Consider the following 18,344-nt stretch of genomic DNA (forward strand, 5'->3'; position numbering starts at 1 on the left):
AGGAATAAACTTCGATAAAGAGACGATTAGTAAGGAGAACAAGACATAAAACAAAAGAAAAGACTGTCGAACGATAAGGTAAAGGACATATATATAATGTGTGTGTTAAGAAAGTTCCTTCACCAAATTAAAAAAATTACCTACTGTAATTGATTGAAAGCTCATGTTAATTTGACTCTCTCCTCATGCTCTCAGCGTACGTTAGCTAACGTACGCTGGCGCGGCTGCCATGGGAAGAGGGCAAGGTCATGGACGAGGAAGACCCAAAAACCACCCATAATCGCGTTCGGAAGCTCAGTTAGTGCTAGAACACATGCAACAAAACTGAATTAACCACAAGAACAAGATCTGTCGACACCGCAAATGCAGAATGGGATGATGGACTCAAGGAAAAGTGAATCAACATCGAAGACTACTGGGGTAAGTAAACAATTGAATCTAAGCGCTCTGCTGTCAATTACTTAGAAGGAACAGTCAAACAAGGAGAAATCCCCTGAGAAAATCAATGGAACAGTAACTGCACCTAACCTTAACTTGGAGATTGGGACTGGAGATAACAGTAACAAAGGAAAAATACATGAGCGGGAAGTGATAAGTGCAATTGAACCAATTGAACCTAACATAGATCCGATTGAGAGTGAAAAAACCCAGGTGCCTATTACTGAAACAGACAAAGCCACCACTAGAGGGCCCAAGTGTTGGACAAGTCTGTTTCAACAAAACAGAGCAGCAACACATGGGGATTGCACTCAGCTATATTCTACCAGCAATAGTGGATGGAAAAACAGTGGTGCAACTGGAATTACAGGATGTAGCAGAAGAGGAAGAGAAATAGCGATGTGCTATGATTGCATACATAATTGGAGATACAATGCAATAAAAAGATATATAGCTCAACACTAGCCGGACATTGCAGAACCAAATCCATTCCTACACGAGGAGGGATACAACATTATTAAATTCCAGTCGATGGATGATTTGGTCCCTCTACCATCGACAACAGACCGATCATCCTGAAACCATGGAAACATGACTTTGACCCGAGCAAAGAATTTCTCACAGAAATACCACTGTGGGTGATCTTACCTAAGCTCCCAATGAATTGCTGGGTGAGTGCATCTTTAAGTAAGATTGCTAGTACAAGTGGGAAACTATTATTTGCTGATGAGTGTACAACCAAACGAACAAGGATCTCATATGCGAGGATGCTGATTGAAACTAATATAACCAAAGCCTTGCCAACAAAAGTCACTGTGATGGATCCTAGAGGAAAGCAATTCCAACAGAAATTAGTGTATGAGTGGTGTGAACATGTAATTTTTACCCTACCAAAATATTCCTACAAAATGACCTAGAATACAACAAGTGGAGCAACCCAGAAGAAGAAGAGAACTAAAAAAGGTTACTTATGAATGGAGAACTAAAAGACCTATGGTAGTAGCAACAAAACCTATGGCAGTAGAAGCAGAACCTTAAGGAGATCAAAATGGGATATCCACTGTAATTCAGCAAAGTCAGAGTATCTCCCAAGTTGAGACTCCAAAGATCTCCCAACTAAAAGAAGGTAGAGTATCAGAGAAACCTGAAATGCAGCAAGATAAGGATAAGGGGGTGATTAGTCCAGCACTGAAGTTGATCAACTTTCCAATACTATCACCTTATACAAGCAGGAATGACATGGTGGATGCAAGAAGGGGTCGTGGTGTAAGTCAGTCCTTGACTCATGAAAGAGGAGGGGACAAACATAACACACAATAACTTGGTTATTCTGGAATGTTAGGGGTATAAATAAATGGTATAAGCAGAAGGAAGTGAGGAACTACTTGAAAGCCAATACTATAAAGCTAGCCGGTATTGTTGAGACTAGAATTAAGGAGCACAATGCAAGTAGAACAAGTAGTTATATTGCCCATGGCTGGGATGTAATACAGAATTATAGTCATCCTATTAATGGAAGGATTTGGATTTTGTGGGATTCTAGCTACTATACAGTTACCTTGATAATGACAGAAGCACACATATTCCAATGTCTAGTCAAAGGACCTGCTAGGAATATTGACTGTTACTTGACAATCGTATATGGGTTTAATACTATTGATCAAAGGAAACTCCTATGGGATAACCTGAAAGAGGCTGCTCAAGGAATCACCAAACCATGGCTAATTGGTGGTGATTTTAACTCAATACTATACACACAAGATAAACTTTGTGGATGCACAGTCAACAATGATGAGATCAGGGATTACGCCAATTGTATACAAGCACTGAGGCTAACTGAGATGGCATGGGAAGGATAGTACTACACATGGTCCAATAAGCAACTTGGTTTAGGTAGGATATTGAGTAGAATAGATAGGGTATTTGGGAATTATGAATGGATGTTGACATGGGGACATATCAATACTATTTAGGGTATGCCTTACATCTCTCATCACTCTGCCATGACATTAAAACTAACTCTACATCAGAGAAGTGGAAAGTCACCCTTTAAGTTCTTCAATGTGTGGGCAGATGTCACGACCCCAAATTCACCCTCCGTAGGATGTCGTGATGGCACCTAATCTCTAATACTAGGTGAGCCTAACAATTTTTGTGGACATACGTAAAATAAAACGGAAGCCAAATTTCTCAACGTATGGAGTAAATATAAAACTGCAATCCAATAATTTTAACTCCCAAAACCCGGTAGAAATAAGTCACAAGTTTCTAAGAATTTATTTTTGAGTATCCCGATGAACCACTTCATAGGCTCCACATCATAAGTCAAGTTACCATCCAACTGCACTATGCTGAAATACAAAACATGAGACGGATCCCCAACATACTTCTGGAGCATAGATACATGAAACACTGGATGAACACCCGATAGACTAGGCAGCAATGCAAGTTCATAATCCACCCCTCTAATCTTTTTAAGTATTTCAAAAGGCCCAATATACCGAGAGCTCAATTTTCCCTTCTTCCCAAACCTCAGCACACCCTTCGTGGGTGAAACCTTAAGCAGAACCTTCTCACCAGCCATGAATGCAACATCACGAACCTTCCGATCCGCATAAATCTTCTATCTAGATTGGGCTGTACGAAGTCGATCCTGAATCAACTTAACCTTTTCCAAAGCATCCTGAACCAGGTCTGTACCCAATAGCCTAGCCTCGCCCGGTCGAACCAACCCACTGGAGACCGGCACTGCCTCCCATATAAGGCCTCATACGGAGCCATCGGAATGCTCGACTGGTAGCTATTGTTATAAGAAAACTCTGCAAGTGGAAAGCACTAATCCCAAGAACTCCCAAATCTATCACGCACGCACGAAACATATCCTCCAATATCTGAATAGTGCGCTCGGACTGTCCGTCCATCTGAGGGTGAAATAATGTACTCAACTCTATCCGAGTACCTAACTCACGCTGTAAGGCTCTCCAGAACCATGATGTAAACTGTGTACCCCGGTTAGAGATGATAGATATCGGTACACCATGAAGCTTGACAATATCGCGAATATAAACCTGACCCAACTTCTCCGAAGAGTAAGTAGTAACCACATGAATGAAATAAGCTGACTTGGTCAATCTATCCACAATCACCCAAACTGCATCGAACTTCCTCTGAGTCCATGAGAGTCCAACAACAAAATCCATAGTGATCCGTTCCCATTTCCATTCTGAAATCTCTAACTTCTGAAGCAATCCACCCGGTCGATGAAGCTCATACTTCACATGTTGACAATTTAGGCATCGAGCTACATATTCCACTATGTCTTTCTAAAATCCGCCTCCACCAATAGTGCTGTCTCAAGTCCTGATACATCTTTACAGCACCCGGATGAATGGAGTACCGCGAACTGCGAGCCTCATGAAGAATCAACTCACGTAAACCATCTACATTGGGCACACATAGCCTGTCTTGCATCCATAATACACTGTCATCTCCAATAGTGACTTCCTTGGCATCACCGTGCTGAACTGTGTCCTTAAGGACAAGCAGATAGGGGTCATCATACTGATGTTCTCTGATATGATCATAAAGAGAAGATTGAGAAACCACACAAGCCAAAACTCGGCTCAGCTCGGAAACATCCAATCTAACAAACTGGTTGGCCAAGGCTTGAACATCCAAGGCTAAAGGCCTCTTTACTACTAGTAAATATGCTAAGCTGCCCAAACTCTCCACCTTATGACTCAAGGCATCAGCCACTACATTGGCCTTTCCTGGGTGATAGAGAATGGTGATATCATAATCCTTAAGCAACTCCAACCACCTCCGCTGCCGCAAATTAGGATCCTTCTATTTAAACAGACGCTGTAGACTCCGGTGATCGGTATAAACCTCACAATGGAACCGTACAAATAATGCCGCTAAATCTTCAAGGCATGAACAATACCTGCTAACTCAAGGTCGTGGACATGATAATTCTTCTCATGTACCTTTAACTGTCTGGACGCATAGGCAATCACCTTACTGTCTTGTATTAACACTGCGCCGAGAATAATACGCGACGCATCACAATACACAGTATAAGATTCTGAACCTGTAGGCAACACCACGACTGGGGCTGTAGTCAAAGCAGTCTTGAGCTTTTGAAAGCTCTCCTCACGTTCCTCGGTCCACCTGAACGGAGCACCCTTCTGGGTCAATTTGGTCATAGGTGCAACAATAGAAGAGAAACCCTCTACAAATCGACGATAATACCCCGCCAAGTTAAGAAAACTCTAGATCTCTGTAGCTGAGGATGGTCTGGACCAACTCTGCACTGCCTCAATCCTCTTTGGATCTACCTTGATCCCCTCGCACGAAACTATATGACCCAAAAATTCCACTGAATCAAGCCAAAATTCACACTTTGAAAATTTTGCATATAACTTCTTTTCTCTCAAAGTCTGAAGCACAGTCCTCAGGTGCTGTTCATGATCCTCCCGACTCCGGGAATATACCAGAATGTCGTCAATAAACACAATGATGAATGAGTCAAGATAGGGATGAAATACATTGTTCATCAAATGCATAAATGTTGTTGGGGCGTTAGTCAGCCCAAATGACATTATAAGGAACTCATAATGACCATACCGAGTCCTAAAAGTAGTCTTCGGGATATCTCGCTCCCAAATATTCAACTGATGATAGCCTAAACGCAAGTCAATTTTAGAGAACACTCTGGCACCCTGAAACTGATCAAATAGGTCATCAATACTTGGCAATGGGTACATGTTATTTACTGTAACCTTTTTCAATTGGCGGTAATCAATACACATCTGCATAAAACCATCCATCTTCTTCACAAAAAAACAGGAGCACCCCAAGGCGATATACTAGGCCGAACAAAACCCTTATCAAGCAGTTCCTGTAACTGCTCTTTTAATTCTTTCAATTCTGCTGGGGCCATACGATATGGTGTAATAGAAATGGGCTGAGTGCCCGGTAACAAATCAATGCCAGAGTCAATATTCATATCGGGTGGCATACCCCAAAGATCCGCTGGAAATACATCGGGAAAATCCCTTACTACCAGAACTGACTCCACGGTAGTAGTATCAACACTAACATCTCTCATATAGGCCAGATATGCATCACACCCCTTCTCAACCATTCATTGAGCCTTAAGAAATGAAATAACCCTACTAGGAACATAATCCAAGGTACCTCTCCAATCTAGCCACGGTAAAACCTGGCATAGCCAATGTCACCGTCTTGGCGTAATAATCAAGGATAGCATGATAGGGAGACAACCAGTCCATGGCCAAAATAATATCGAAATCTACAATACTGAGCAATAATAAATCAGCTCTGGTCTCAAAACCACTGATAACAATCAAGCACGACCGATATACGCAATCAACAATAATAGGATCACTCACAGGTGTAAGTACATAAACAGAAGAACTCAAAGAATCACAGGATACGCCCAAATACATGGCAAAATAAGATGACACATAAGAATAAGTGGAGCCTGGATCAAATAAGACTGATGCATCTTTATGACAGACCAGAACAATACCTGTGATAACCGAAGTAGATGCAACTGCCTCCGTCCTAGTAGGAAGGGCATAATATCTGGCCTGGCCTCCCCCTCCAGGGCGACCTCTACCTGTCCAACCTCCACCTCTAGATGGCTGTGCAGGTGGAGTGGCAACTGGTGCAGTAATCATGGCCTGAGAAGCCTAAGGGCCCTGTGGAATAGGTGGGGCCTAAGAAATATGTGGAGGTGCACCCCTCTTGAATCTTGGGCAATCCCTCACCATATGATGAGTGTCACCACACTCAAAATAAGCTCTCGGAGGACGTGGCTGCTGTGACTGGATCGGGCCTGATCGACTGGATTGATCATTGGAAGCACCCCATACAGGAGGTATACTAGACGCTGGCGGTGCATAATAGGGATACTGGGGCCTAGGAGTGGCCGGAGTACCGTTGGCGACTGGAAGTGCGGAATGAAAAGGGCGACTCCCATAACCCCTACCCTGAAGAGCTATAGCTAGGGCACGAGAACTGTTATACATGCCAGAATCTCGAGGTCTCTTAGCTTCTCTCTCTTCTCTCTCCCGGATCTGCATACCCTTCAATCTCCTAGCAATTGACACCACCTGCTGGTATGCGATGTCCATCTCTATCTTTCGGTCCATACTGAATCTGATACTAGGGTGGAGCTCCTCAATAAATCGATGAACCCACTCTCGAATAGTAGCAACCAAGGCCAGTACATGCCTAGCTAAATCACTGAATCAGACTGCATACTCTGACACGGTCATAGAACCCCGGCGCAACTGCTCAAACTCTATGCGACATGCATCTCTAAGACTCTGAGGAACATATTCTCTCAAGAACATATCTGAAAACTGAGTCCAAGTGAGTGAAGCTGCCTCAGCCAGACTATCCAACTCGTATGCCCGCCACCACTAGTAGGTCGCTCCTCTGAGCTGGAATGCCATGAAAGAAATCCCACTAGTATCCACAATACCCATAGTACGAAGGATGCCATGACATTCTTCAAGACAACCCTGAGCATACTCTGAAGCCAAACCGCTGAAAGTGGGATGGTGGTACTTCTTGTACCTCTCGAGCCTGAGCTGCTCCCCCTCCCAAACTGTTGCCCTAACCTCGGGCCAAACTGGGTAACTAGATGCACTGATATAACCTCTGGGACATGGTCAACCTGGGCCCGTGGCTCTGGGGTACGGGCGGCAGGAGTCTGTGCTCCTCCCCCGGCCTGAGATGTGGCATGAGCAAGTGGAATCAACCCTGTCTGAGCTAGAGTGCCAAACATACTCAAAAACTGGGCAAGAGTCTTCTGAAGTGTCGGGGTAGTAATAGGAGTCTCACATGATTGCTCTCCACTGGAGCTACTGGTGGCTCTACTGTAGCAGCTCGTGCAGGTGCTCTGGCTGTACCACGTGGTCTTCATCGGCCTCTGGCTCGGCCTCTGCCCCAATCCCGACCTCTTGCAGCTACAACATAGGGCATGGGCGTCTAATCATCGGATCCAGTTGTGCATTTCCTCACCATCTGTGAGAAAATAGAGAGACAAGGGTTTAGAATTTCGAAGTCAACAAATGCGCACGATAAGGAATCAAAGAAGCGAACATTTTCCTAACAGTTCCATAGCCTCCCAAAGATGAGTACAGACATCTCCGTACCGATCCGCGAGACTCTACTAAACCTGCTTGTGACTCACAATACCTATGAACCTAGAGCTCTGATACCAACTTGTTACGACCCCAAATTCACCCTCCGTAGGATGTCGTGATGGCACCTAATCTCTAAGACTAGGTAAGCCTAACAATATTTGCGGAAATACATAAAATAAAACTGAATCCAAATTTCTCAACATATGAAGTAAATATAAAACTGCAATCCAATAATTTCAACTCCCAAAACTCTGTAGAAATAAGTCACACACTTCTAAGAATTTATTTTTGAGTGTCTTAATACATTAGAGTCTAAAGAGAAATCAGGAAGACAACATAATAAGGATAGATGGGGACTCCGAGGTCTGCGGATGCTGGCAGATGTACCTTGAAGTCTCCGTGTACAACTAGTTCACGGATACCTGGTCTGATAGGAAGTACCTGGATCTATACAAAAAGATGTGCAAAAGTGTAGTATGAGTACACCACAACGGTACCCAGTAAGTGCCAAGCCTAACCTCGGTAGAGTAGTGACGAAGTCAGGTCAGGCCCTATTGAAAATAATAATAAATAAGACAAAAATTTATAATAGTGTAATGAAGTGACTGAGAAATAAATGAAATTTATAGAAAGATAACAACACAACAATTAGAGGTAAACAACAGGGGCACTTCCGAGGTACCTCCTCATAGTCCCAAAAGTAAATCTGCAGTACTGGAAAATCTCCCGAGGAACCGCCTCATAGTCCCAAAAGTAAATATGCAGCACAGGGGGATCTCCTGAGGAACCGACTCGTAGTCCCAAAAGTAAATATGCAGTATAGGGGGATCTCCCGAGGAACCGCCTCGTAGTCCCAAAAGTAAATATGCAATAGGCAGTCGGAGGAACAACAAATTTTCAGCAAGAAATCTTACAGTTAAAGATTTAAATCAAATCAAGGAAAGCAGGTAGTTTAGCTGAGCATGTTGCATATATTGCACGTAAGAGTTAAGGCACGTAGACATGTGATACTAGGCTAAACATGATCACTACATATGCTAAGGCAATTCAGTTAAAGAATTTAAATGAAGACTACTCAGCAAGAACCGATATTTCCAAATTTAGCCCGTGTACGCACTCGTCACCTCGCGTACACAACGATCACATATCATAAAATGTTACAACAGTTTAAAATCATAAGGGGATTTCCCCCCCACATGGTTAGACAAGCCACTTACCTCAAGCCAAGCTCAATCAGTCAATAAACATGCCTTTACCTCAATTTTTCGGCTCCGATCGGCTTGAATCTAGTCACAATTAATTCGATTCAGTCAATACAAATTATAGGAATTAATTCCATATGAAAATACAGATTTTTCAACAAAAACCTGAAATTTAACTCAAATATTGCCCATGGAGCCCATATCTCGGAACCAGATAAAATTTATAAAATATGAACGCCCATTCAACCACGAGTCCAACCATACCAAATTTATCAAATTCCGACATCAACTCGACCTCCAAATCTCAAATTCTTATTTTGAAATCCCTAGGCCCAAATCTTCTAATTTCACCTAAAAAACATGTAATCTAGTCAAAATACTCAATGATAATCTAATATTATTGACTAACAATGATCACAAGTGACTTACTTCAATTTTTCCCGTGAAATCCCTCTGAAAGATCGCACAAACCGTGTGTTTGAAGTCCAAAATTGAGAAACAATCTCGTAACTCCTCTTTTTAACACTGCCAGTGCTTTCGCACCTGCGATGCACTTGGCCGCATCTGCACTTTCGCAGATGCGAAGACCTCCCTCATTTCTGCGGACTCGAGGTCCACTTCTACGGACTCGCTTCTACGATGAAGCGTCCGCTTCTGTGGTCCCAAGCGGTCCTGCGATCCCTCGTCCGCATTTGCGGGCGCGCAAATGCGGAAATTTTCCTCCGCACCTGTGGCCACTGCTCCACTCCCCCCTTTCCGCTTCTGCGCTCCCATGATCACTTCTGCGAGCTCGCACTTGCGAGCCAAATTTTGCAGGTGCGATTGCATTTGATGACAGAAGTTTCCAGCTTTGTTAAAAGTCCAAATTTCGATCCGTTAACCACCCGAAACTCACCCGAGTCCCCCGGGACCTCAACCAAATATACCAATAAGTCCTAAAACATCATACGAACTTAGTTGAAACCTCAAATCACATCAGACAATGCTAAAACCAAGAATCATACCCCAATTCAAGCTTAATGATCTTAAGAATTTTCATCTTTTACATTCGCTGCCGAAACCTATCAAATCAAGTCCGATTGACCTTAAATTTTGCACATAAGTCATAAATGACATAATAGACATATTCAAATTTCTAGAATCATATTCTGACCCCAATATCAAAAAGTCAACTCCCCGGTCAAACTTCTAAACTTAAATTTCTATTTTAGCCATTTCAAGCCTAATTTAACTATAGAGTTCCAATTAACAATCCGGACACACTTTTAAGTCCAAAATCACCATACGGAGCTATTGGAATCATCAAAATTTTATTTCGAGGTCATTTTTACATAAGTCAACATCCGTTCAACATTTTCAACTTAAGTTTTCAACCTTGAGACTAAATGTCTCAATTCATTTCAAAACCTCACCGGACCCGAACTGACTATCCCAGCAAGTCACATAACAACTATAAAGTATAGAATGAGCAGTAAATGATGAAATGGGGCTACAACTCTCAAAATGACCGTCGGGTCGTTACAATAGAACATGAATATTTCCTGAACATTGTGCAACTACACTGGAATCAAACATTGAGTTACAGGAAAATGAACAACATCTGGCTCAAATTGAAATCTCTTAGACCACTACTCAGAAAGTTAAATATTCAAGAGTTCAAGTATATCAAGCAGAAGATTGAAATAGTCAGGGTAGACTTTATTACTGTACAAGAAAGAATCTATACACAATGCACAAATGATTTGCTAATAGAGGAAATGAGTATTATGCAAAATCTAAAGAAATGGGATCTTCTATAGGAAGGTGCTTTAAAGGAGAAGGCCAGAGCAAAATGGATCAAGCTAGGTGATTCTAACTCCAAGTATTTTACAGCAGTGATCAAGGATAGGCAACATAAAAATCAGATAGTTGAAATGAATTCTTTGACAGGAGATAAACTCAATGATCCTGAAGGCATCAAAGAGGAAATAATAAGCTTCTACAAAGGTTTAATGGGAGCAGCTGCTCATAGGTTACCAGTAATTGACAAGGATATAATGAAAAAAGGACCCACCCTATCACAACAACGGAGAATCTTATTATGTAGGGATGTCACTGAGCAAGAAATTTATCAGGGTTTATGCTTTATTAGTGATGACAAAGCCCCTGGTGTTGATGGATTTAATGCATATTGTTTTTAAAAAGCATGGAGTGTCATCAAGAAGGAAGTCACTGAAGTTGTTACAGATTTTTTTACTACATGGAGCATGTACAAAGCTATTAATTGTACATCTATCACTCTAGTGCCCAAGATTGCCAAGCCTAAGACAGTTAAGGTGTTCAGGCCAATTGCATGTTGCACAGTCTTATATTAGCTTATCTCCAAGATTCTAGCTTCAACACTTTAGGCTGTTATCTCCACTGTTATTAGTGACTCATAGGCTGGTTTTATTCCAGGAAAAAAGATTGCAGACAATGTAATCCTTGCATATGAATTGGTTAAAGCCTACTCCAGGAAACATACCTCTCCCAGATGCATGGTTAAGATTGATCTCTAGAAGGCTTATGATTATGTTGGGTGGCCTTATTTGAAACATGTTATGGAGGAGCCGGGATTTCCTCAGTTATTCACTTCATGGATTGTGGAATGCATATAGACTGTTAATTACTCTATTGTAATTAATGGTGAACACTCAAGACCTTTCAATACTGCCAAGGGTTCCAGACAGGGTAACTCAATCTCACCTGTAATGACCTGACCGGTCCTTTTGAGCATTTGCACCTCGCTCGATAGTTTATGAGTATGAGTAGCTCCATATGATGTATTATGACTTATATGAATCATCGATTTTGGTTTTCAAGTTATTCAAAATCGATTTGGAAGAATGAATTTCATTGTTGAGGCTTTAAGTTGAAAGAGTTGACCAAGTTTGACCTTTTGTGCGTTTGACCCCGGAACAGAGTTTTAATGGTTCCGTTAGGTACGGATGGTGATTTTGGACTCGGGAATATGCCCGTATTCGCATTTCGATGTTTCTAGAAGGTTTCAGCACAAATTGGCAAAAATTAGGAATTTGAAGGTTTGGAAAGTTTAAAAGTTTGACCAAGAGTTGACTTGTGGATATCGGGATCAGATTGTGGTTTTGGGAGTTTGAATAGCTTCGTTTTTTCATTTGGGACTTGTGTGCAAAATTTGGGTTCATTCTGGATTGATTTACTATGTTTCGGCACGAGTTTTGGAAGTAGAAAAGTTTAAAGTTTATTATGTTCGATTTGAGATGCGATTCATTGATTCGATGTTGTTAAGCATGATTTGAGGTCTCGCGTAGGTCCGTGTTATGTTATTGTACTTGTTGGTATATTCAGACAGGGTCCCGAGTGGCTCGGATGAGTTTTAGACGAGATTCAGATCACATTCGTTGCATAGTACATTGCTGAAGGTTGCTAGTTCTTGTGTGATCACACCTGCAGCTGGTTTTGCACAGGTGCGATGGCCATAGAAGAGACAAAGGTGTTGTAGAGGCGAGGTGAGTTCTGGGTGAGGAAGACCACAGAAGCAGAGATTTGGAGTGCAAGAGCGAGGTATTTTGCAGGTGCGGATGGTGGCTCGCACCTGCGATGTCGCAGAAGCAAATATTTTGTCCGCATGTGCGTGGGTCGAGTTCTCAGCTGATTCTACAGAAGTAGAGGTTATGTCGCAGAAGCGACGACGCAGAAGCGGCTAATGTGCTGCAGGTGTGAAAATGCTAGCAGAAGCTATAAATTGAGGGTTTTGGTTTTTTCTTCATATTTTGAGACGTGGGACTCAGATTAAGGCAATATTTGGAGAAGATTTCATCACAAGGATTGGGGTAAGTATTCTACACCTAGTTTTGATCTTATTCCACGAATCTATCTTCATTTTTGGCAATTGGTTGATGAATTTTAAAGAGAAATTGGAGGTTTTAGCCTAAAGTTTCATAAAACAATTTTTTGAGTTTTGAACACCGATTCGGAGTCGGATTTGAATAAAACTAGTATAGTTGGACTCGTAATTGAGTGGGCTATCGTATTTTGTGAGTTTTGTCGGGTTCCGAGGTGCGGGCGTGACATTTTGCCGCTTTTGGATTTTGATTAAGGATTCGATCTTTATCATTTGGAATTGTTTCCCTAGGCTTTATTTGTTGTATTTGAGTTTCTTTTGGCTAGCTTTGAGCCGTTCCGAGGTCGGTACGCCCGAGATGGAATTTTGGAGTATCGCTTGCCTGCTCGGTATTTGAATTAGCTTGTTCGAGGTAATTAACACTTTTAAACTTAGTGCTGAGGGTATGAAACCCTGAATTACGTGTTATGTGGTTGATATTGAGGTGACGTACATGCTAGGTGACGGGCGTGTGGGCATGCACCATGTGAATTTTGACTCCGTTATTTCTGTGGTACTGTATAGTTACCTGATCTTACCTGTAACCATGAAATTTCTACGTTCTTGAGCTATTGAGCTGTGATCTATGTTAGAAACCATGTCTAGGCTACATGCTTATCCCGTTGGGACCCACTGAGGTCATTTATGCTGTTGAGTTATCTGCTTTCATTGCATTACATACTTAGTCATACGCATTCAAATGCATATCATATCTCAGTCTCTGTTGCTATTTATTGATATATCATATCATCATTTTTGGGCTAGTTTGATGACATTGTGAGTCTGCGAGATAGAGAGAGACTGGAGAGATTGATGACTGAGTGAGGCCAAGGGCCTGATTATGAGTGACATTATGGGATTGGGCTGCACACCACAACTGTTATACTGATTTATGATAGCGCTTGGGCTAAAGGTGCCCCTCCGGAGTCTGTACATACCCCAGTGAGCGCGATTGATTTATATTAAGGTATGGATCTTCCCTGGACATGGATCTTGTCCGAAGTATTTATACCTGTAGATGGATCTTCCCCACAGGCTGGATTGGTCCTACTCAGTACTGAGTAACTGATGATCAGTTGATGTATACATTTCGGGATGGATCTTCCCTAGGCCGGATTGTCCATATACTATACTGAGTGATTGAGCATGATGAGTGGAAAGTGTGAGCCAGTAAGATTGAGTACTCTAAGAGTGTGAGTACATAAGTTCATCTCTGAGATACATTGAATTGACATGCACACATGATATACATGTATATAAATGTATTTTCCTCGTGCTGTATGGTATCACGTCATTCATGACTTCTCACATATATTGTCATAAGGATGCATTTTACATTGGCTATCTGGAACGAAAATGAAACATCTTATTTATTGTTAAGAGGATTTTTTGGAAAATTACTGTTTTCAAACTTACTCATACTTTTGGCAACTTCGGTAAACGACTTGGGTTTTCACTGATATATTTGAAAAGCAGAACTATTTTTCGGGAAACTATGAATAAGCTGAGCATTTCATCTCTGAGTTACTTCTTTTATTACTTGCTTTACGTTGTTACGAATTGTTGTTGGCTATTGGTGTTGGACCCAACCTTGTTCCAGCTCGTCACTACTTTCAACCTAAGGTTAGGTTTGTTACTTATTGAGTACATGAGGTCGGTTGTACTCATACTATACTTCTGTACCTTGCGTGTAGATGTTGACTGATGATGTTGCTGTGTTCGACGAGAGCTGGACTTGAAGACGTACCTGCGTTCCGATTGCAGCTGCCTCTTGTTCATGGTAGCCTTAGATTCATAAAACTCTATTTATGTACTTTTCGAATAGATGATGTATTTATTTCATACAAGTTTTGTAAATTCTATTCTTAGAAGCTCATGATTTGTACTACCAATCTTTGGGGAGTGTAGAAAATTCATATAATCTCTTCTATTTAATTGTTTTATTAATTTCATTGGAATTGGATATTGTTAATTGGCTTACCTAGCGGGTTGGGATTAGGTGACATCACGACTAGTTGGATTTTTTGTCGTGACAGATTAGTATCAGAGCTCTAGGTTCATAGGTTCTACAAGTCATGAGCAAGTGTTTAGTAGAGTCTTGCGGATTGGTATGATGACGTCCATACCTATCTTCGAGAGGCTACAGGGCATTTAGGATATATATTTCCCATCATTCTTTCCTTATCGTGCAGAATTGATTCATCTTAAGATATAACTCTTTGAATTCCTTCTATGCATTCGTATGCGCATGTGAGTGCTTGGTATCAGCCGTGCATTGACGGCTTATGATTCCATGGATGAGGTGCGAGATGTGATTTCTGTGTGCTGATGAAGGGCCAGTCAGGAGAACTTGAGGTCGGGTTTTGACTGTAGCTTGCGCACGAAGATTTCAGTTGTGTAAGCTCGTGCTTTTGGACTTATACGTTCTGTAATGTCTCTATGAGTGAACTTTGTGACTAGATGAGTGGTTTGATGGCTATATTTTGAGTATGAAGTGACTGCGGGATGTGTTCCGATATATTGAATTTGACGAGAAGAGTTTGTTTGTGATGTATAAAGGACTATTTGGTGCTTGATTTCTGTCTTGATTTGATGTACAGTCTCAGGTTATGGGTGTGTTGAAGGATCTTTCATGATGGTTAATTGTGGAACGAATTAGATTCTCATGCCTTGTTGGTGAGTTCAGACTCAGGAATATTAAGTGATTGCGTAGTAGTTGTGACTCTGAAAGGGTATAAAGAGATGTCAGTTGAGGCTAAGTAGGTGGGCTATAACCTGTGAGGTGATCTACAGATGTGTGATTTTTATGATATTATGTGGAGGATTTCTTTTTTTTTGATAACCGTGGTGTCTGGGCCAACTTGCGCACACCTCGACTAATTCCACGGGATATCTACCACATCCCACCAGCAACAGGTACCAGGTAACTCTATCCACCAAGGCTTGGATAGATGGGAAGAAATCACCTAGTATTTGCCTCCGCTGGGATTTGAACCTGAGATCTCCTGGTTCTCACCCACTTCATTGGCCACTAGGACACACCCTTGGGTGCATTGTGTGGAGGATTTCTTATCCACCAGTGGGTTATATTTGTGCGATTTGAGTTTGGATCGGTTGCAGTAGTTGACCTGACTGTCACAAGGGTGAATGCGAGATTTGCAGATAATTTGAAGTATTAGATGATTTGTGTTATAGGAGCTCATGAAGGATTTAGTTGAATCTCGTTGCGGTATTATGACATTAATAGAGTATGGTCATTGTGTGTTGTTGATACCCAATGTTTCCCTATATGTGTGTGTGTGTGTGTGTGTGTGTGTGTGTGTGTGTGTGTGTGTGTGTGTGTGTGTGTGTATATATATATATATATATATTTAAAATAGTGCATATGCATCATCATTTGATTTATAAGCATACACAAGTATTTTCATAATTTTCCATGATTTTTAAAAACTTTAAACCAATCTATTTCTGCATTTTTATTGAATAAATACCCAATATTTATCCTCCAAATTATTTTATGATGATTTAATTATCTAAACTTATCATTTATACCAATATGAGGTTTTAAATATTTTCAGTGTATTTCTTATAATTACATTTGCATTTTAGGGCTAATTGCACATTATTTGCAACAATAGCCCATATTCATGTATAATTATATTATTTATGCAAAAAATAACTTTTTATATTTTATAATATTAAGTTATTATTTTTAATCATTTTAGTATACAAATGATATTTTTGATATTTATTAATTACTTTTATAAATTATTTATTTATTAAACATTGTGTATTTAAAATCTGGCCCAAACCTTACCTATTTTCGGACCAATTACTGGCCCAAAATCTAACACCCTAGCCCAAATAACCCCCAACCCAATCAATTAACCCAACTCTACAACCCAGTTGCGACCCATCTAAACCAACTCGACCCAAGACCCCTTCTAATCGTGGCCGTTGATCTCTAAGATCAACGACCCACATTACTCCCTCCCTTTTAATTACCCTAAGCACCCTTAACCCTAATCACTCTCCCCCGTCCGCCGCCCTGATATCCTCTCAACCCCTTCTCCCTCTCTCAAGAACCCTAGCGCCGCCTCCCCTAAAATCTCTCCTAACCCCACCTATTATGGGATTCCATGGCTACTACTTACCATATACGGCCTCCTCCTGGTACTGGCCATCCTCCTATACTGCTTGCCTAAACATGGCAAGCAGATCTCATCAAGATCGAACCAAAATAGGTTCAAATCCTTGATCTTTTTGCTATTCTGTCTATATTCACCCCCGTTCTATTGTGAGTACGAATCTTTGTGTATTATTCGTTGATTTTTTACTTACCCTAAAACTAGGGTTTACAGAATCGAACCAGAATTGGTTCAAATCTCTGATTTTAAGTGATGTTTCTGTCTATATTCATCTTATTATGTGCAATGTTTGATTTTTTATTTTTAGATTCTGCGCATTTTTTGTACTTTCCCTAAAATTAGGGTTTTGAAATTTCTCTCTTTTCCTTATTGATTTTGATTGCATGTGGTGTTCTTTCTTTTCTAGTGTTTGATTGATAGTTTTCCATGTTTATGTGTTCGATTTCTACACTATATAAACCCCTCCCCTTCCCCCTTTAAAAGAGACTTCAATCACTATTTGTTTTTCCACTAAAACTGAAGCTTTGCTCTGTGCTCGTTGAGTATCTTGTTCTGTTTTGGGCTCTTGGCTGGCTGAAATCCAAGGCCACCGAATTTCATTTTTCGACCTCTCTTGGGTGTGAGCACTGCTCTGGGTTCTTGAGACCCTTAGGAACTTGACGCATTTGAGACTCTGGGTCCTATTTGCTGTTCTTTCCTGTTTCTTGAACAATCACTGGTTAGTTTCTAAACCTTCACAGTGTTTATTCCATTATGTTAGCATGTTTTCTGAAACTGCATGACTTCATGTATTCCCTTGACTCTTTTCCTATCTAAATTTTGCCTATAATTACTATCCTAATAATGTCTTTGCACCTAGCTTAGTCAATTTGGACAGATTGAAGCATGTCTAGCTTGGTGATTGCTGATAATCTGAATGTTCTGCCTTGATTATATGGCTTAATCCACGTGTTATGTCTAATTCTGAATCTCTAGTGATTAGTTTTTGTCATTAATATGCCTTAGTTTGTTTAAGACCTTCATTCTAAATGTATAGTGTGACCCTACGAATATGATTGTCACTCTATGTGTTCTTGCCATATCCAATTCTGCACCTCCAATAACATGTTATCCTTTCTTCCTTGACTGATGCCCTCTATGGTACCTGATCCTGTTTGTATTATGCTGTTTAATCCTGAGTTTGGTATAATCTAATCCTTTAAGTTATAAACTGGTTGTATTAACTGGTTTTACTAGTCTAATATCCTTGCCTGTTAACTTTGCAATCCCAAGCTGCTTGTTTCTTATCATATGTAACTCTGCCCCAATGTATTAGTTTGCTTCTCGAGTTCATGTTCATTATGTGATTATCTTAAAGTGTCTGCAAATGCTTTTCCAAACCCATTACTTTATTACTATTTTCATTGGTTGTTTCCCTATTCTGAGTCTCTAATTCTTGACCGGCTGAAAGCCAAGGCCTTCTAAAACTTCTCTATTAACCTCCCTAGTGTGAGCA

The 18,344-nt window shown here is 40.9% G+C and overlaps 1 protein-coding gene across 1 annotated transcript; it reads left to right on the forward strand.

The window, feature by feature from the left end:
• Nucleotides 1-1,097: 1,097 nt before the first annotated feature.
• Nucleotides 1,098-2,297, forward strand: LOC142167787 (uncharacterized). The gene is made up of 3 exons (XM_075227679.1): nucleotides 1,098-1,313; nucleotides 1,510-1,704; nucleotides 1,806-2,297. Exons 1-3 carry the CDS (start codon nucleotides 1,098-1,100, stop codon nucleotides 2,295-2,297), a joined length of 903 nt encoding a protein of 300 aa, XP_075083780.1.
• The last annotated feature ends 16,047 nt before the right edge of the window (nucleotides 2,298-18,344 follow it).

The sequence above is a fragment of the Nicotiana tabacum genome, chromosome 2 (assembly GCF_000715075.1).
Source record: "Nicotiana tabacum cultivar K326 chromosome 2, ASM71507v2, whole genome shotgun sequence".
NCBI classification, from domain to species: domain Eukaryota; kingdom Viridiplantae; phylum Streptophyta; class Magnoliopsida; order Solanales; family Solanaceae; genus Nicotiana; species Nicotiana tabacum.

Coding starts and splice junctions, on each gene's coding strand:
- LOC142167787 (XM_075227679.1), top strand. CDS start 1,098: ATGAATTGCTGGGTGAGTGCATCTTTAAGTAAGATTGCTAGTACAAGT. Junction 1,314..1,509: donor TGTATGAGTGGTGTGAACAT/GTAATTTTTACC, acceptor ACTGTAATTCAG/CAAAGTCAGAGTATCTCCCA. Junction 1,705..1,805: donor ATGCAAGAAGGGGTCGTGGT/GTAAGTCAGTCC, acceptor TGGTATAAGCAG/AAGGAAGTGAGGAACTACTT.